Raw genomic sequence first — 21664 nt, forward strand, 5'->3', positions numbered from 1 at the left:
CTCCCGACATCAAGAAAAATATTGTCTGTGTTTCCAAACTTATTGATGATAATCATGCTTCAGTTGAATTCACTCCCTTCTCTGTGCAGGTCAAGGACCTACGCACGAGGGAAACATTCGCTGAAGGAAAGAGACGAGGCAATATGCATGTCTTTGAAGAAGCTCCATGTCATTCCGTCCGTCCTTCTCATCAGGATTCAAAGTCTTCATTAGAGTCGTGTTTCTCCTCTTCTGCAAATGTTTTTAGTATTTCTGAATGTAATAAGACTTATGGCATAGTCGATTAGAACATTGTGGGAGTCATTTTATTGAGAAACTTGTCTCTAATAATCTCATTCCAAAAGAAAGTCTCAATGGGGATAAAAAAAGTCAGAAGTGTTCCAGTTGTCTTTCATGCAAAAGTCATGTATTGCCTTTTCATTCCATTAATAAGAGAGCTTCAAAACCTTTTGAGATAATTTGTTCTGATGTATGGGGACCCGCCCCAATTGTCTCTGGATCTGGGAGAAAATACTGTAAAGAGTCTTACACACAATCAAGTCTACAAACAACTTGACAAAACATACATTCACCCAATATGGTAAACTAAAATAGCATACAAAATGCTCCACAACACAAACATAAGAATAGTGCATAAATGCACTTGAATCTGAATATGTAAGAGGTAAACCCCTCTACCTTTATATTTAAATTACAATGGGCAACATGCCCTTATTTATAGAGAGATTACATGAGAGGAGCTATTGGAGTAGCTGTTGGGCTACTCCCAACAACTCTAATTAGAGCCGTTGGAAGTAGCCCAACAGCTCTATTCAAACAGTCAACATTTTGACTGTTTGACAGAACCTGACAAAAAGGTTGTTGGCTGTTTTGACAGCCCAATAGCTCTAGTCAATTATGACTGTTTGACAAAAAGACAAAAAAATAAGAAAGAAATAAAATTACAAAAATAAATAAATAAAAAAGTATTACAAGAATATAAGTATATACTTTAAATATATAGTTATATACATATATATATATACATATACATACTCTTGTATTACGAAAAGTATGTATATATATATATAAATAAATAAATATATATATATATATATATATTCAAGTATATACATATATATGTTATTTTCTAACAGTCTCCCTCAAACTTATGGTGAAATCACCGAAAGTTTGTCAAGTAAAAAGTTGAATCTTGGTGAGCACAGTGCCTTGGTGAAGAAGTCAGCAAGTTGATATTCTGATGTCACATAGGGAAAATCAATAGTCTTCTTCAAATATTCTTCACGAACAAAATGGCAATCCATCTCTATATGCTTAGTTCTTTCATGAAATGTATGATTTCGAGCAATGTATATCGAACTCTTATTGTCACAGCACAATCTTGTAGGATTCTGAAGGTGAATCCCCATATCTGAAATCAACTGTTTGAGCCACACGACTTCCATAGTAGTAGTTGCCATTGCTCTATATTCAACTTCTGTAGATGATAATGACACCTTTTGTTGTTTCTTGCACCTCCATGAAATCAAAGATTCACCTAAAAACATACAAAAACCAGCTGTTGAGCGCCTGTTATTTGGATCTCCTCCCCAATCAGCATCAGAATATGCAATAAGATCTAAGGAGGAGGAAGATGACAGAAATACTCCCTTATTTATAGTGCCTCTGATGTATTTAATAATTCTCATGACTGCACTCATATGAGTTGATGTTGGAGCGTGTTGAAATTGACTGACTATATGTACAACATGTGCTATGTCTGGTCTTGTAATACTTAAATACATAAGAGATCCCACTAGCTGTCTGAAGGGAGTTGGATTGTCCAAAGGAACTCCATCATCGGCTCATATTTTCATTCCGACAATCTCTGGAGTATCAACAACTTTATCATCTGAAAGTCCTGACCTGTCAATAATATCTGAAACAAACTTTGTTTGTGACAATATATATCCTCGGTTAGAGTATGAAACTTTTATACCAAGAAAGTATGTTAGATACCCAAGATCTGTCATTTCAAAAGAATTTTTCAAAAACTGTTTTACTTTCTTGATTCCCTCCTTGTCACTACCTGTAATTAACATATCATCAACATATAAAAGTAAAATTATAATACCAGCAGAAGAGTTCTTGATAAACAAAGCTGTATCAGTATAGCATGGTTTAAAACCATACCTTGTAATAACATTGTTAAAAGTATCAAACCAAGCTTTAGGTGCTTGTTTGAAGCCATATAATGCCTTTTTTAATTTAAGCACTTTACCTGAAGGAATTATTAATCCAGGTGGAATATCCATATATACTTCTTCATTGAGATTCCCATTTAAAAATGCATTTTTATCATCCATTTGAAATATATTCCAATTTTTAATAGCTGAAATAGCTACAAGCATTCGAACAGTGGTCATTCTGGCAACAGGAGCAAAAGTTTCTTCGTAATCTACTCTGTATTCTTGAGAATATCCTTTGACAACTAGCCAGGCTTTATGCCTTTCCAAGGATCCATCACTTTTGGTTTTTACTTTAAAAACCCATTTACAACCTATTGTCTTCTTTCCTATAGGTAAATCCAGAATTTCCCAAGTATTAGCATCTTTAAGAGCTTCTAATTCTATGTGCATAGCTTTTAGCCATTCAGGTAAATTTTTTGCTTCATTGTAACATGAGGGTTCAAAATATGGGTGGATAGCTATAAGACATGCTCTATGCTTAGGAGAGAATGAATCATAAGACACAAATTGATTTGGGATTCTTGAAGTTTGTTCTGATCTACGAATAGTGGTTTGTTCTGAAGGAATTTCTGATGCTTCATGATTACTTTGATTTACACCTTCATTGGATGAATTTCGATTTCTTCTAGTGTATACTATTGGTTCAACTGTTGTTCTATTTTCAATAAGAGGTTCTACATAAATATTTTCATCATTAGACAATAGTTTGAACAAGAAAGAATAATCAGAGTTTATGTCTTCCGACATGTTTTCTTCAAATCCACTTTCATTTTCAACAAAATTAACATTCCTTGAAATGAGAAGTTTATCATTTTTGGTATCATAACATTTAAATTCTTTTTGTGTTTCTGAATAACCAATGAACGCACAGGAAATAGCTTTAGAAGATAGTTTATCTCCTTTATCATTCAAAACATAACATTTGCAACCAAAGATTCTCAGTCTTTGATAGTCAGGTTGATATTTGAATAATTTTTCAAAAGGAATTTCATTAGATAAAGTTTTGGAAGACATCCTATGTATAAGATATACTGAGGTTAATGCAGCTTCAGCCCAAAGATTTTTTGGAACATTTTTAGCAATAAGAAGAGTCCTTGTAGTTTCCATAATATGTCTGTGTTTCCTTTCTGAAATTCTATTTTGTTGCGGGGTTCTAGGACATGATCTTTGATGTAAAATTCTTTCGTTTTCTAAAAATTGTTTAAACTCATTTGACAAGTATTCTCCTCCAGAGTCAGTTCTGAGAATTTTGAGTTTACTTTCAAATTGATTTTTAATCATGTTATGGAATGTTTTGAAGGTTGCAAATAGATCTGATTTATACTTAAGAAAGTAAATCCAACAATATCTAGTGAAGTCATCAATAAACACAACATAGTAGGAGAATCCTCCTTTAGAGGCTACAGGAGCAGGACCCCATACATACGAATGAACTAATTCAAAAGGCATTGAGGAGTAAAAAGTTCTTTGACCATAAGGCAAGACTGTCATTTTACCAAGTAAACATTCTTTGCATTCAAAATTATCTTTACAAAGATTCTTGGTAATAGGTACAAAATTTAATTTTCTTATATTTGGATGCCCAAGTCTATGATGCCAAGTCCATATGTATTTTGTTTGGGCAGTGTTGCAAAATGATTCCTTTGGAATACAAAGGAAATCCATATAATAGAGATCTCCTTGCCTAGAACCTTCCCCAATCAATTTCTCGGACTAGCGATCCTGCACCCAACATTTACTTGATGAGAAAATGACATCATATCCATGATCCGAGATTTGAGAAATAGAAAGTAGATTAAGATGAAGTTTTGGTATAAGTCTTATTTTCGGAATATAAAAGTTGTTATATTTTGACAAATCATTTTTAAAAATTCCAACACCCTCTATTTCCAAGGCAATACCATCGGCAGTGGAAACAAATGATGCATTTGAATTAAGTTGACATTTGGATAGTATAGATCTATGTGGGGTCATATGAAAAAAAGCTCCTGAATCAAGAAGCCAAGAGCACATACCAGGAGTAGAAGAGGTTGCAATGGCCGCTCCTGAGGTAGATCCTTTAAGCAGTGGTTGCAATGCCTCCGTCAGTTGAGATAATGATTTGGTGAGGTCTTTGAGATTCAAAGTATCTTCATCTTGTTTTGATGGTGTAGCGGCAACACGCTTTTCTTGAGGCCTATATTTGTATCTAGGACATTGAGGCCTAATATGACCAGGCTCATTACAATTATGGCAAATGATTTTTGATTCTCCTCTATTCTTATTAAAATGAGGAGGTTTATATGGCTTGATATAGTGTCCTGGTTTTGATGCGGCAAGTGCGCAATACTCTTCTTGACCATTGCTAGAAGTAGCAAGGACACTCACATTTTTACTCATGTTTAGCCTAGTCTCTTCTCCACTAAGTTTAGTGAGAATCTCATGAATAGGAGGAGGTGATAAAGATGATAGCAAGGAGGCCCTTGTTTGTTCAAACTCGGGTCTCAAACTGTAACGACCCCAATCCAGACCCTTTTAAAAATGCGATTTTTTTTTTCTAAAGAGTTGCAGAAACCTTCCCAGAGATCTGGGGTCCTCACAGTTCCACTTTCCATTGGATAGCCCATCCACCACAAACGAAGTTGCAATTATCATCCATATCAACCAACTAAAACTCTTTTATTAATGAATAATAAAATTTCAAAGACGAGGTTTTCTGAAAGTAAAGTAACAATTACAGAATTTAAAAGAACTGAAAGACAAAAGAAAGAGCCACAATATCCTCTACTGAAGCTGACAAGTCCAAGTATAACTCATCCATCCCCAGATGCATGTCCAACTTCACTGTTCATAATTTCCTGTGAAAAAACAACAAAGTAAGGTGTCAGAACCGAAATTCTGAGCACAACTACTTCTAAAGAAACCAGGTGAGAGAAAGAACATGGATAAGATTTCATACAGTGATTTGAGTGAGTGCAGATATAAAATTTGCAACATTTAAATTTCCATAACTACCAATGATTGCATTTACTCACCAGTCAATAACAGTAAACAGTGTCATATATCAATAGCTAAATAACCAAACCTTTCAACATGATTTCACAAAGTAAAGCGTATGCTACCACCAAATGATGTCATGATATCAAGAATAATCCAAGCATGCATAATCTAATGCATAACAGAAAAATGCATGATTATGTGCAATGTATGATTTCTTCTGTTATCTTTCATTTAAGTTCCATCTTTCCATATGCATGCCCTATTAGATGCACACATCCTTAAGTTCCTCTTTTTAATTACCGTGGCCCGCGGATACACCAAACGGGTACAAACCCCGAGTTCAAGTAGGTTCCCAGGGTAGCTTAACACACAATTTGTATTTTATTACTGAGTTCCAACTTAGCCCTCGACCGATATCAGGAAACAACACCATCCATCGGAACATTAGACCTCTACATCTAATGTCGGGGACACAAGGGACACCCCACGTCCACAAGTGCCACTTCCTTGGTACCATAAACTCACAGCTGTGACTAACACACCACTCCCGGGTAAAGTGGCGGATTCTCCCTAAAACCGTGGCCAGGAGAAGAACCTCAATATCGGGTTCAGGGGCAACAACGCACACAGAGTTTTTGTATCCTCACAGTCTCCCCAAGACCGGATATCCAAGATTCTCATACTCCAGATGAGATATCCTAGAATGTAAATTACACTGTTCTTATTCATTATATTTTTATTTAATTCATTCTTTAAGTTTGCAACACAATATGCAAAAGTAAAGTGAAAAATCCGCATCCTCCCTTGCGGGGACCCATTCGGGACTCCAGCCCGTATCCACCACTAGAACAGTGTAGTAATGTGCCAAGTGATGCATTTAGAAACATAAATAAAAGAAAACCAACCCACGGCACTCCAGGCCGATGATGGTCCAATTTGGCCATCGGTGCATCACATAATAAAACCATAACAGTGTTTCCTTTATAACACTAAGCCAAAATGCCAAACAACATACATATTCATGCAAATATAAACCCAAACATATGCATGTCATAATTCATTCATATGCATTTTCAATATGTGTGTGTTACCTACATCACATATGGGTTTTAACCAATCCATGGTTTCTTTAAGTGTGTGAGTGTACATGTACCATTTCACACATAAATCAAGTGTACATGTTCAAGAAGACTTACTAATAATTGAATCATGCTCACGCTCATGCGTACCATAATCATAACAGTTAGTGAAAGCATAACCTCCACGGCAAGTGTTTTCTCTCAATCCAATACACAAGCTTTTAAATAACACATGGATTCTAGCAAAAAAATATAATGTTCAGCTAGGGACATACAAGCAAGATACATTCCATATGTATAATTTCAGTTTCATGTATCCATCCTCCCTAAACAGTGTAACATGAGCACTGTTATACACAACTGACCCATTAATGATTACTAACAAGTATAACTAGTTAGTCATGCTTCATTTTATTCATTTTATGTCAATAGATTGCCTAACAGAAAATACTAATGAACCCATTCTCTAATGATAACAGTTGTGCCCAGTTTACCGAATATGAATGGGGAACTGTACAAAAGAATGGAGGTCGGCTATGTGTACCTAATAATGGTGTCCTCCTATTTGGCACATCACAATATGACATTTCAAGACGAATTTTTAAATAGATTTCGGAGGCTTGATAACCCCAAATGAAAACAGCAAGAACAAAACAAATCATCCTTCTCATGAAACAGGTTACAGATTCCTTTCAGGTATAACTATGCCATTAAGACATTAATTTAGTAATAATCAAGCACAGGTAAGAAGAATAAAGGAAGCAAGAGTGTGGAAGGACCATATGATTTCCAGCTCAACTCAAGTGAAAACTCCATTATGACAGGTTACGGACTAACTATCAGTCTAGTGAAATTTCAGTACAAGAATACAAGGCAAAATACGCAGGCCAATATATGCAGTTTTAAAACTGAACACACGTTGAGCTGTGTAATGGCATTCCAACATTCAGTTTTAGATTCTCATTCTAATACCCAATTTCAGTTATATCATGCAGCCTTTCATAAGTCTGGGTGTTATGATTTCAAATTTTTGCGTATTCAGCAGCAAGTATAGCAGTACATTATCATACTTATCAAAATATGAAGGAATGATATTCAGCAACCAATCACATCAATGTACACGGCTTAATATGAACATTTTAATCCAATAGCATAAAAAGATTTTGTCATGCACCTAATGCCCATCGTGTAACCTACCCAAGTCAGGTTATACATGACTCTCCCTATGCACATACAATGATAACAAAACCCCAAATAAAGTTTTATTTTAATTTGATAATGGCAACCGAATCCCCCAAATCTGATTGATTAGGGTCTCTGACAACCTTCATAACCTCCTCCACATTCAACATCAACACTGAAACCCAACAGTTTATGTGCCCAGAACAGTTCTTTTTGCTATTTCACAAACACCAACTTGAAAAAATCGCCCAAATTAGAAATCTCTGTCCAGGCTATTTATTTTTCCTAAGCAATTCACCTCTTTACGTAATACAATCATACTAAACACCACAAGAAAATCCAAAATGAAGAAAAACAAGTAAAACAAACAGATCCAAAGACTATATAGCTCCAAAAACGATACCAACATCCAAAAACATCATCTACCGAAACACCCGTTAAAAATCTCTAAGATTTTCATTAAAGGGGATCAAGTGCACAAACAAGAAACCCTCTTTTTTTTTTTTCATACGAGTCACAGGCCAGCACCCAGCCGACTGGGTCGGCTGGGCCTGCTATGGCCCGGTCCAAAAGAAGTAGAGCACCTAGCCGACTGGGTCGGCTGGGCCCTGCTAACACAGCACCCAGCCGACTGGGTCGGCTGGGCTTGTCGCCTCCAACCCATGCACTAGTGGCCTGCAACATGAAACAACATTTTTTTTTTCAAGCATATACGATTACTGTTTTCATAAACATATACGATTTCTGTTTTCCGATTTCAATATTTAGGGCATATTAAGAAAACCCCCAAATCAATTTGATTTGGGTATTTAGGGTTTATCAAGAAAACCCCCAAATCAACGTATGGAATCGAACCCCTGTTCGATTCCTCACCCAGGTTCGAAGAAGAACCGTACCTTATTGAAGATTTTCGGCGATCGGAGGCTCGGGACGTGCAGGCACAGACGGCTGGTGTCGCTCCCCGCGGCTGCCGTGAAGAAGGGAGCTTGCTGGAAGACTTTGGTGGCTGTTGGTGGCTACTGGTGGCTGCGGTTTGCCGCAACACTTTCCGGCGACCTCTTCTTCCTCCGGTGTGCGCACGCAGACAGGGAGAGGGAGATTGAGGGACTGAGTGGAGAGAGAGGCGAGGGATAGAGATGAGGCTGAGTGAAGAGGGTCCCCTCTCCACTCCCTCTTATCGGGCAAGACCCCTCCCCCCCTTCACGCCGAGATGGGGGGGGGGAGGTCGGTTACGCCCTGCGTAACCCCCCCCCCCTTTCCCCCTTTTCCTTTTTTGTTACGGGAGTTTCGGGCAACCCTTATCGGGTTGCCCTTTTCTCTTAAAAGGGTTGACATGGGGTGGGGCTCGGGTCCGAACCCGGGACCCGTAACCCGGCCCCCAACATAATATGGATCCACAAGTGGATCCAAATGGATCCACTGTGGATCCTCGGATAAATTTTAAAACTTAAAAATTTTATTTATTTAGTGTTATTATTATTATTAATTCAAGATTTAAACCAAATAACCCTAATTACCCCCTTTATGGGTCCTAGATCCGAAATATGGATCTAGGCCCAACTTGAAAAATTTTGAAATATTTTCTAATAACAATCTCGGGTTTTACACAAACCATAGAGAAAAGCGAAAAGTCTATCTTCTTCAACTTGAACTCTCCGCATTTCTATATACTTTCCTTCCCATTTGGGTTCAAATTGGGCAAGTTGGGTCCAAATGGAAGATAACTCCATAAAATAATCTCTTACATTCTTATCTCCTTGTTTAATGTTTCTAACTTTTTCTTGAAGATAATACTTGTGAGCCATATCTTTTTCGGTAAACATACCTCTAAGATATTCTCATGCTTCATTTGCCTTTTTGTAACACAAAAGGTTTGAGGCAATTTTTGTCTAAACTCCACTAAGCATCCATGAAAGAATTTTGGCATTTTTCATTTCCTATTCATCTAATTTTTTGTAGTATTCTTCCATGGCTTTATTTTTTTCTTCAAGACTAGTCTCAACGTCATTTTCACCTAATGTAATTTTGGGAGTGGGTTCAAGAATAATACCTCTTACAAATCCCCACAAACCTTGACCCTTGATGAATGTCTCCAAGTGTCCCGCCCAAATGTTATAATTGCTTCCTTCAAGTTTGAATGGCGGAATGAAGTTGGAGTTGCTTGTATTGTGCGGAAAAAATTCACCCATGATGAATCCAAAGAAAAAAAGAACCACCAATCACGAAAGAGAGAAGGCACACTTTACGAAGTAGCTCACCGGTTGATCATACACCAAGCTCTGATACCATGTAAAGAGTCTTACACACAAGTCTACAAACAACTTGACAAAACATACATTCACCCAATATGGTAAACCAAAATAGCATACAAAATACTCCACAGCACAAACATAAGAATAGTGCATAAATGCACTTGAATCTGAATATGTAAGAGGTAAAACCCTCTACCTTTATATTTAAATTACAATGGGCAGCATGCCCTTATTTATAGAGAGATTACATGAGAGGAGCTATTGGAGTAGCTGTTGGGCTACTCCCAACAGCTCTAATTAGAGCCGTTGGAAGTAGCCCAACAGCTCTATTCAAACAACCAACATTTTGACTGTTTGACAGAACCTGACAAAAAGGTTGTTGGCTGTTTTGATAGCCCAACAGCTCTAGTCAATTATGACTGTTTGACAAAAAGACAAAAAAATAAGAAAGAAATAAAATTACAAAAATAAATAAATAAAAAAGTATTACAAGAATATAAGTATATACTTTAAATATATAGTTATATACATATATATATACATATACATACTCTTGTATTACGAAAAGTATGTATATATATATAAATATATATATATATATATTCAAGTATATACATATATATGTTATTTTCTAACATATACTACCTAATCTTTGTTGATAACTATTCTCGATACACTTGGATATATTTCATAAAAAATAAGTCGGAAGTTTTTCTTTTGTTTCAAAATTTTCTTTAGTAAAAAATCAATTCTCTAAGTCCATCCAATTTTTCCAATGTGATGGAGGTGGAGATTTCTCATCTCGTGACTTTATTTCTTTTCTTCAAAATAACGGAATAGGAAGAAGGGTGTCCTGTCCACACATCCCTCAACAAAATGAAATTTCTGAGCAAAAACATAGGCATATTGTTGAAAGTGCCATGAGTATGCTTCATGACAGTAATCTTCCCATCAACCTATGAACAAAAGCTTTTCATTCTGCTGTACATGTGATAAATAGACTGCCTATGGTTGTTATGGAAAATAAGTCTATTTATTACTGTCTTTTTGGAGTTCACCCTAGTTATCATGATTTGCGAGTCTTCGGATGTGTTTGTTATGTGCACATTGATCAGTTCCTGAGAAACAAGTTTCAGGACAAGGCTCAGAAGTGTAGATTTGTGGGATACGTAGATGACTACAAAGGATATAGGTGTTATGATTCAACCAACAGGTGCATCAAAATCTCAAGGAATGTTGCCTTTGATGAGCAAAATTTTGATCACAGAGCTGGCACAACTGTCATGGCCTCTAACACAACTGAAGTTTACTATCCTTGGCTGAATTCAGAACTTTTTGCTAGTTCCAATGAAGTCTTTTCCCTAGATTGTGTGCAGCAAGAAGAAGAAATGTTTGGGAACACTGGGACATCAGGATCTCAGAATGAGGAAGAAATACCATCATCCGTACTAGGCAGATACAAAGGCATTTTCTATTCTAGACAAAGACTGAAAGCATCAAGCCATCCAAATCATGCCTCAGCCGTCGATCCTACTTCCTCTCATACTCTTGAGGTCAGAAAATCAAATCGGATACAACATCCTATTGATAGGTGGGTCAGCTATAACAACTTCTCCTTGGATTTTCAGCTCTTTTTAACTGCTCTCAATAAGGAAGATGAACCTATTATGTACTATCATGCAGGCTTTTCTACCAAATGGGTAGAAGCCATGAATGATGAAATGTAGGCCTTACATGAATATGGAACCTGGGAAGTTGTTCCCAGACCACCTGACAAAAATGTTGTCGGATGCAAATGGGTCTACAAAATAAAGTATAAACCAGATGGAACCATTGAACGGTACAAGGCAAGACTGGTGGCAAAAGGGTTCACTCAGGAAGCAGGGCCAGACTATGATGAGACCTTCAGTCCGGTGGTGAGAATGAGAACAATTCAAAATATTCTTTCCCTGACTGTGGAACATGGATGGAAGTTGAGTCAGCTTGATGTGAAAAAATGCATTCTTGCATGGGAATTTGAAGGAGAAAGTTTACATGGAACAACCCCCTGGATATCTAGAACAAAATTGTAAAACTCATGTGTGCAGGCTAAAAAGAGCTATCTATGGTCTAAAACAAGCATCTCGTTCTTGGTTTGACAGCTTCTCGCTTGAGATTCAAAAACATGGATTTTCACGTTCCCTACTGGATCACTCATTATTTATTTTTAGAAGCCAGAATGTGACCACTCTACTGTTAATTTATGTTGATGATATTGTCATCACAGGAAACTCTGATGCTCACATCAAAGAAGTAAAAAGCTTACTAGGTCAGAGGTTCAAAATGAAAGATCTTTGTGTCCTGCGCTATTTTCTTGGTGTAGAAGTTGACAACTAGGCTCATGGCTTGACGCTCACTCAACACAAGTACACCGTAGATGTTCTCAGCAAGGCAGGCATGAAAGACTACAAACCTCTAGGAACTCCAAGTGTGTTTCACCAAAAACTTAGCGCTCATGATGGAGATCTGTGTGAGGACCCCACCAGGTATCGCAGTCTAATAGGGATGTTGTAGTATCTCACATTCACTAGTCCTGATATTGTTTATTCAGTCAATCAAGTGTCTCAGTTTATGCATGCACCACGTACTTGACATATGGAAGCAGTTAAGAGGATTCTTAGATACCTGAAAGGGACCATTGGGAATGGATTGATATATTCTCCACAATCATATGGCAATGATGAGCATGAACTTACTGTATATTATGATGCAGACTGGGCAGGGGATCCTGATAAATGAAGATCTACATCAGGATATTGTATCTTCATTGGAAGAAATTTAGTCTCTTGGAGCAGTAGAAAACAAAAGGCTATCGCTAGGTCAAGCACTGAGGCTTAGTATAGATCCATGGCTACCGCTACTGTCGAAGTTACATGGACCAGGCATCTACTAACTGAAGTAGGAGAAAAGATCTCACACTCTACCTTGCTATGTGACAATCAAAGTGCTCTCAACATGTCATTCAATCCAGTACATCACAGTCGCGCTAAGCACATTGAGATCGACCAACACTTTGTAAGACAAAAGGTTGAAGTAAAAGAGATCGAACCTGAGTTCGTCAATACTGAAAGACAAGTTGCAGACATATTTATAAGGGCTTGACAAAGGATCGTTTTTGGATGCTTAAAGGCAAGTTGTTCATGGTCCAAAACCATGATCAACTTGAGGGGGGGTGAAAAAGTGTATTCTGGGTTATTAGGACCCGACCCGAATACACCTTTTGTATGTACAGTAGTTTGTAAAGTTTTATTTTATTCGGGTCTGGACAATGCACCAGACCCGGATGCATATTGTTTCTTAAACATATTAATGAAAGTTTAGGTCACGATTTCAATAGTTGAAATCGTGACAGCCGCAACCCCTTCTTCCCTTTCTTCTTATGTTCTCTCTCTCTTTTCTTAATACAGGTACCCGAGGAGATTCTAATAAGTTGTGTAGCTGAGAAGACTGCTGGCTGATATAGGAATCAAGATTTTAGGAGCTTCAAAGATGTACTGCCACAACAAGAGTGCTATCTACATTGCCAACAACACGTTTCACGAAAGAACGAAGCACATAGAGATGTACTCTCATTGTGTTCGAAAGGAATATCTTCAAAGAACTATCGATATACCTTATGTCACATCAGAGTACCCGTTGGGGACTTCTTTACCAAACCTCTCTGCTCCTAGGTTTCACTTCCTTTTTGATGTAATGCTACGGTGGACTCGGTACACACCGATCCACGATCAAGGATCCAAACGGATCCAAATGCACGTAGAAGCTTATACGATGTAGAGTCTGAACAGAACTCTGTAAAACAGATTTTCGGGACGTGTGCACTCTGTTTCGACAGAGGCGGTCCAAATGAAAGTTGTGCGCGATTCACACAACTTTTCAATGAATCTGGAAACATCAGATTCGAAGCAGGAATGTCTGATCCATGGACTCGACATTGGGACTGCTAAACGAGTCCAACACATATTATTGACTTTGAGGGGCAGACTGTTTGAAGGGATTTTTGACCCTTCAAACGTTGGAGTTTGGAAAAACTCACAACTGACGAAATGAATGTCAGATCCAGACCTTTCCAGAACACTAAAGATCATAATTTTTTGATGTTTCTACAATCTTCTACGAATTTTTGAATATCCATAATGATATAGAAATATTATTGCAGGAATAAAAATTCAAATATTGGATAACAACAGAAATTGATATTTTTGGAGCATAACGATAATGAGTCAACAAAATCTTCAAACATGAAAGTTGTAGCTTTCGATCTTAGCTTTTCACATAATCGAAAAATTCTAAATTTCATGCAGGGAAACTTCAGATAACAGCAAAATACCGAACACTATTTCAAACGTTCTGTAACAGAAATGAAATAATGGACTTTTGTCAGTCCGACGCCTTGACAGACAAATTCAGAGGTTCAACCGGACGAATCTCAAAGAGGTCTCAACTACAAAGTTGTAGACAATCGTCTCAGTTTTTTAGGAAGCTAAAGAACACGAAAATCTGTTCAGAAATGAGTCCGACACGGATGTTTTAGTAGAGACTTCTCTGTTATCACGGAACAAAGATTTGGTCTTTTTGAAAGAATCCGAGTTCATTCACACATATCAATAATCCGAAATAACTTAGGATCAAATGAGACAACTTCGACATAAAACTTTTCTAAGCATGTATTCGCAATTCTCAAATGAGTCAATACAGTCTAGCAATGGTAAATCAAGAACAATCGCAATACAAATGCGAATAAGAGTAACAAAAGTAATAGAACGGAGAACCGATGGAGATATCCAGGCTGAAATCACTAATGACCATCGTTGGGAAGCAACCGACGCCACAAGATGAACCACGAATAGTAGAGATGAAACTTCAGCCACCACGAACAAGAATGCTTACACAGCCACGTCAAGGTCGATCTTCTCAAAGATCACAAACTCGAGCTTTTCCACCAACCAAAGGGCTTGATGCCGTCAGCAGAAAACTTACCAGGGATTTTAGAGGCTTAACAGAGCTAAATCACAAAAAATGGTAAACAACAAACTTGTAGGGCACGATCTTAGCTTTCCAACAAGCTAGCTCCCTTCCCTTGGTCGACCTCCCTTCATTAATAGGCCTGGAGCTTGGGGAAGAGCCACCTTAAAGAGGCAAATGGTCTTCCCAAGCCATGCTCCAAAAACGATATTGACTTATGCTATTTTTGGCCTTGAGCATTAAAAGGGCCAACAACTATTTTTGACTTGGAATAGTCAAACAGAGATTTGAATGAGGTCCAAGATGGACCACACTCATGTGGCGCCAACTAGGACCCCTCCTTGAAAGCGGATCATGATCTGGATCGAGCATTTAAATGGATCCTGCACCAAAATACATTAGAGAAGCGAAAATGCGAATGATAAAAAACTACCCTTGGACCCCATACACCCTCTAGTACCAAAAAAAATCCTACAGGGTCCTAGAGCTATCTGGATCCATAGAATTCAGCTCTTAAAAAAAAAAAAAAAAAAAAAACATGTTTAATATGATTCCTCACATGCCAAAATGGAATAAAAAAAATAAAAATACAATCATTGAGAAAGATGCAAAATATCTCAGAAATTGAAACATGATAATCAAAATGGGTCTGGGTTGGCAGAGATCCAATTGGACCCTGATAGTCCTGCACGATTGAATCTGCCCTGGATCGCATCCTGGATTGGATCTTTGGAATTGGATTTGGATCCAATTCGTCTTCAAAACTCGGATCTTTAGGATGCTCTGCATCATTCCTCCCTGGGTCGAAAGACTTCGTCCTCGGAGTCTGTTTCTGCTCGAGCACAACTCCATAATCCCTGCACACATTCAAAATGTAATCAACGCAGAATCTGCTAGGCCAATAAAAAAGAACTAAACAAAACAAGAAATTCTATATAAGAATGACAAGAATATTTGATGCAATGTAATACAATATGCTCTATAAAATGCAATTCAGACAAATTCAAAGCAAAACAATGAAATTGAATTTCAAAAGCATTTAAGACATTATATTTAATAACCTTACCTTGCATCAACGCGCTGCAGATAATTATAAAATTTGGGTCAACAATGGATAATAATTGACTATTTATTATGCAATTCAAAATGTCAAATTTTGCACTAAGCTTTTGATAATCACAAGATAAGTCACAAGCAATACAATGTAACAAGAGACCAAATTTACTATCGGGATTTGTCAAAGAGACAAAATCAACATTATCTACTAAACCCTGGTGGACATAAACAAGATTTGGGGTTTTAATGCCAACTAGACCTATTGCGTCATGACTAAAATGAGACTCTAAATTCAATTTCACAGGAGGAGTTTCGACATCTACGCTCGTTTTGACATACATGTCCTGTTGATTCTCATTACTAACTTCCACCTTTTCGATATCGACAGTCATGTCAGACACAACTCGAGACAAAATCATAACGTCCATTGGTTCATAAAATTTCTCGACGACGGGATCGTCAAGACTGACATAAGACGGGTCTTTTAGCAGTGCTATTTCCCAAAATGATGAGATGCGAGACATTTCTTCATACATCTTTTCAAAGACTGGTTCAGTAATGAATACACTCATAGGAACATCCTCAAATTCAGGTGAGGCTTCCTTCTCGATTTCCTCATTGAAAATCGGTCTACCAATCATTTCACGAAAAGGCTCCTCGGGAGGATCCTTTGTGAAAATAACAAGACCGCGATTAATTTCTTCGCACTGGTACTCTTCTTTGCTATCCCAATCCTCGTTTTCCATTGTGACTTCTTCAAATTGTTGAGATCCTAAGTCAGAAGAATAAAAACTTTCTTCGTCCTCGCAACTCAAACACGAGATTTCCTTAAACCTAACCCTAGAATTATCGGTTTTAAATGAGGTGGGGTTGGGTCGGGGCCTAAAGGATGAGACGAGCATACGAGGGCTCTGCCTCAATTTCCTCTGTGAAAAATTCACATAATGGACCTTCAGATTTGGAGCACTAGACTCCCGACTGGATCTCCTAGGCGAATCCATCTTTCTACCGACATACGTGTACTGATGTGGGTCAGACCCACAAACGGAGTCGGACCACCCATACGCCCTCAAGGATTGAAGCAAATCTGATCTGTGACGAAGCTCTTCCTCTAATTCCAGTTCACAAAGCTTCGATTTTATCCCTACAATTCGCATTTGCTCAGCGTGAAGTTGACTTTGCAGATTCTGAGTTTTCTTATCTTGTTCTGACTCAAATTCTTCATCAGAGTCATAATAATATATCTTACGCATTCCTCGTAAATCGCACTGATTGTGCTCAGAGGCACTCTCCTGTTCCCTGGTAAAATCTTTCATCCTACGACTTAGATCTTTGATTTTATGCCGCAGAGTTCCAGTTTCATACCTAAGGTCCCAAATATCCTTTTCAGGAATATACTCGCTTTGACTCCTATATCCAGTTTGCCAGACATGGCTCATGGATCCTAAAAAAAATGTGGACCTTCCACTGCACCGGGAATCATGTCAGATTGAAAATCCAACAACACTCGCTTTGATACCAAAATAATACAATGTTACGGTGGACTCGGTACACACCGATCTATGATCCAGGATCCAAATGCACGCGGAAGCTTATACAATGTAGAGTCCGAACAAAACTCTGGAAAACAGATTTTCGGGACTTGTGCACTCTGTTTCGACAGAGGCGGTCCATATAAAAGTTGTGCGCGATTCGCACAGCTTTCCAACGAATCCGAAAACACCAGATTCAGAGCAGGAATATCCGATCCACGGACTCGACACCGGGATTGCTAAACGAGTCCAACACAGATTATCGACTTTCAGGGGCAGACTGTTTGAATGGATTTTTGACCCTTCAAACGTTGGAGTTTGGAAAAACTCACAACTGACGAAATGAATGTCAGATCCAGACCTTTCCAGAACACTAAAGACCGTAATTTTTCGATGTTTCTACAATCCTCTACGAATTTTTGAATATCCGGAATGATATAGAAATATTATTGCAGGAATAAAAATTCAAATATTGGATAACAACAGAAATTGATATTTTTGGAGCATAACGACAATGAGTCAACAAAATCTTTAAACATGAAAGTTGTAGCTTTCGATCTTAGTTTTTCACAGAATCGAAAAATTCTAAATTTCATGCAGGAAAACTTCAGATAACGGCAAAATACCGAACACTATTTCAAACGTTCTGTAACAGAAATGAAATAATGGACTTCAGTCAGTCCGACGCCTTGACAGACAAATTCAGAGGTTCAACCGGACGAATCTCAAAGAGGTCTCAACTACAAAGTTGTAGACAATCGTCTCAGTTTTTCAGGAAGCTAAAGAACACAAAAATCTGTTCAGAAATGAGTCCGACACGGATGTTTTAGCAGAGACTTCTCTGTTATCACATAACAACGATTTGGTCTTTTTGAAAGAATCCGAGTTCATTCACACACATCAATAATTCGAAACAACTTAGGATCAAATGAGACAATTTCGACATAAAACTTTTCTAAGCATGTATTCGCAATTCTCAAATGAGTCAATGCGAATAAGAGTAACCTATGTCACATGGGTGCGGGTGCGGGTGCGGGGATTCGGCACTTTCAAAAAACCCGGGTGCGGGGGTGCGGCAGGGGCAAAAATGTAATATATATATATATATATATATATATATATATATATATAAAGGGGAGAGAGAAAATCCTTTACGCAAAAAAGGATTTGAAAAGCTCCTGCCAGGAGCTGTCAGCTGCTGACAGCTCCTGCCAGGACTGGCAGCAGCTGCCAGGAGCTGCCAGCTCCTGCCAGGACTGACAAGAGCTGCCTTTTCAAATCCGATTTTCTCTGCTGACAGCTCCTGTCAGCAGCTGACAGGAGCTGTCAGCAGATTTTTTTTTTTTAAAAAAAACGCAGGAGTTGTCAGGAGCTGCCTTTTCAAATCCGATTTTCTCTGCTGACAGCTCCTGTCAGCAGCTGACAGGAGCTGTCAGCAGATTTTTTTTTTTAAAAATTCGCAGCCCATCAACAACTGTCAGCTGATTTTTTTTTTAAAAAAATTTTGCAGCCCATTTTAGAGGGCAAATTTTAAAAAAAAAAAATCCAAAAAAAAGGACCTAAATGATCCTGGGTGCGGTCAACGCACCCAGGATCGGGTTGACCGCACCCGGTGCCGTCGACGCGGGTGCGGCACCCTGCTAGCCGAATCCCTGTGACATAAAGAGTAACAAAAGTAATAGAACGAAGAACCGATAGAGATATCTGGGCTGAAATCGATAATGATCATCGTTGGGAAGCAACCGACGCCACAAGATGAACCACGAACAGTAGAGATGAAACTTCAGCCACCACGAACAAGAATGCTTACACAACCACATCAAGGTCGATCTTCTCAAAGATCACAAACTCGAGCTTTTCCACCAACCAAAGGGCTTGATGCCGTTAGTAGAAAAATTACCAGGGATTTTAGAGGCTTAACAGAGCTGAATCACAAAAAATGGTAAACAACAAACTTGTAGGGCACGATCTTAGCTTTCCAACAAGCTAAAGATCACATAATTTGGACCAGTATTTAGGGAGATACGGTCAAAATATTGAGACTATCTTCACCCTTCAAATACTTCTTCTCCACCAAGAAAAAATTCAAAATTTTCATAACCAAAAGCTCATTTCCCTTGGTCGACCTCCCTTCATTAATAGGCCTGGAGCTTGGGGAAGAGCCACATTAAAGACGCAAATGATCTTCCCAAGTCATGCTCCAAAAACGATATTGACTTGTGCTATTTTTGGCCATAGGCATTAAAAGGGCCAACAATTATTTTTGACTTGGAATAGTCAAACAGAGATTTGAATGAGGTCCAAGATGGACCACACTCGTGTGGCGCCAACTAGGACCCCTCCTTAAAAGCGGATCATGATCTAGATCTGGATCGAGCAGTTAAATGGATCCTGCACCAAAATACATTAGAGAAGCGAAAATACGAAAAATAAAAAACTACCCTTGGACCCCATACACCCTCTAGTACCAAAAAAAAATCCTATAGGGTACCAGAACTATCCGGATCCGTAGAATCCGGCTCCTAAAAAAAAAAAAAAAACATGTTTAATACGATTTCTCACGTGCCAAAATGGAATAAAAAAAAATAAAAATACAATCTCTGAGAAAGATGCAAAATATCTCAAAAATTGAAACATGATAATTAAAATGGGTCTGGGTTGGCAGAGATTCAATTGGACCCTGATAGTCCTGCACGATTGGATCTGTCCTGGATCACATCCTGGATTCGATCTTTGGAATTGGATTTGGATCCAATTCCTCTTCAAAGCTCGGATCTTTAGGGTGCTCTGCATCACTTTTAGGCATACTTTCGGTTATCCTACCGTAAGTTTATGGGAGAGTGTTAAAATGTACATACGTTTATACTTATATATATGGTAATATATATATATATATATATGTACATGTATACTTATATATATACTTGTATAAATATAATATATATTACATATATTATTAAACATAATAATATATGTAGTATAGGGATATAGCAAACTAAGTTTGACTGGGGAGCCATGCTCCCTCTCTCTTTAATCTCTCACTTCTCTCTCTTGTATATAAATAGGAGTGTTCTCCCCTTTGTATGGTAAGCCTTTTGGCACACTATCTTTATCAATAAATTAATTTTTTTATTGTATCCCCTTTGTGGAGTTTGTGAGAGTGATCCTTTGGAACACTTTGTGGTTCTCTTTGTGGATGTTGCAAGTGTGTTCCTTGAGAGAACACTTTCATTGAAGATTGGAGAACCTTTGATTCGTGATTGAAGTCTTCTTGTTTTATTACATCATTGACTTTTCTTTTATAATTAGGAATTTGCTCATAAATCTTCCAATGCCTCTTTGTGTTGATCTTCCTTACTCTTGAAATTCTGTGATGTTTCCTGTTACGTTTCAGATACCGTGGGGGTGTGGATAGTGAGGGACGTCCTGTAATGGTTGTGGTGGGAGCTCATTTTCTACTTCGCTGTCTTGAACTGGAGCGCTTTGTCCTGTATGTTGTAAAGGTACTTGTTAAGAATGGCTAGTATTTTTGGAAATCCTAAATTTATTTTCTTTTGTTTTACTCCTTGCTTTATGAAACGCTTAACCTTTTGCTATATCGTTTTATGTCCTTTACTGACCTTGTGATAGAGCTTAAAGGAAGCCAGTATATTCCTGTATTCCACTGGTTGTCCTTGAAAAATATTCCTTTCTTATCATGAAAACTAAAATATGATGAGCCATGATGTCCACCACAATCTAATATTGCCATTCTTTGTGTTATTTGAGATAATTTATGATTTGTGTTAAAAGGATGATCATTGATCATCAACAGATTGTTGCCTTGTGATGGCCTCTTAATTCATTATATTGGCTAAATTTATAATACATTGCATGATATTAATATTAAGCAATTTGAAACCATTGGGACTACCTTCATGTGGTTTCTCATCATGTACTCAATATGAAATTTATACTTAATGGCACGTTTGCAGCAGTGTCCTGTGATTCTTCGATTTTCTCAGCTTCCCGTGATTGCAAATCATAATCGCAGCACTTTCTCAAGTTTAGTGAATCATGAGAAAGTGCAAGTTGTAATTGTGATTCTCACTTGAGATTGCTTCTCCTTTGAATCCTGTGAAAGTTGGTTACATGACTGACCTTGTGACCGATAATCACAGCTTTTGGATTCTGAACTGTGATTGCCTCATTTCCACCTGTGACCGAAGCAAACTGCCCTAAATGAATACAATCGGAGGGGGATGTATACCCCAGCATTCTTTATTCGAAAAAGAAAGAAATTTGAAACCATTGGGACTACCATCTGCTCATGTTGGTCTTCTTTTTCTTTTTTCTATTGGTCTGCTCTATTA

At 37.9% G+C, this 21664-nt stretch overlaps 1 protein-coding gene across 1 annotated transcript in view; it reads left to right on the forward strand.

Moving 5' to 3' along the window:
• The window catches only part of LOC149837629 (uncharacterized), a 63519-nt gene that overhangs the window by 32218 nt on the left and 9637 nt on the right, over positions 1-21664 (forward strand). The window contains exon 9 of the mRNA XM_090006163.1: positions 20707-20815. Coding sequence (XP_089862289.1) covers positions 20707-20815 — 109 coding nt within the window. The remainder of the gene's footprint in view (positions 1-20706; positions 20816-21664) is intronic.

The sequence above is a fragment of the Nuphar pumila genome, chromosome 5, assembly GCF_984573655.1.
Source record: "Nuphar pumila chromosome 5, dmNupPumi1.hap1.1, whole genome shotgun sequence".
NCBI classification, from domain to species: Eukaryota; Viridiplantae; Streptophyta; class Magnoliopsida; order Nymphaeales; family Nymphaeaceae; genus Nuphar; species Nuphar pumila.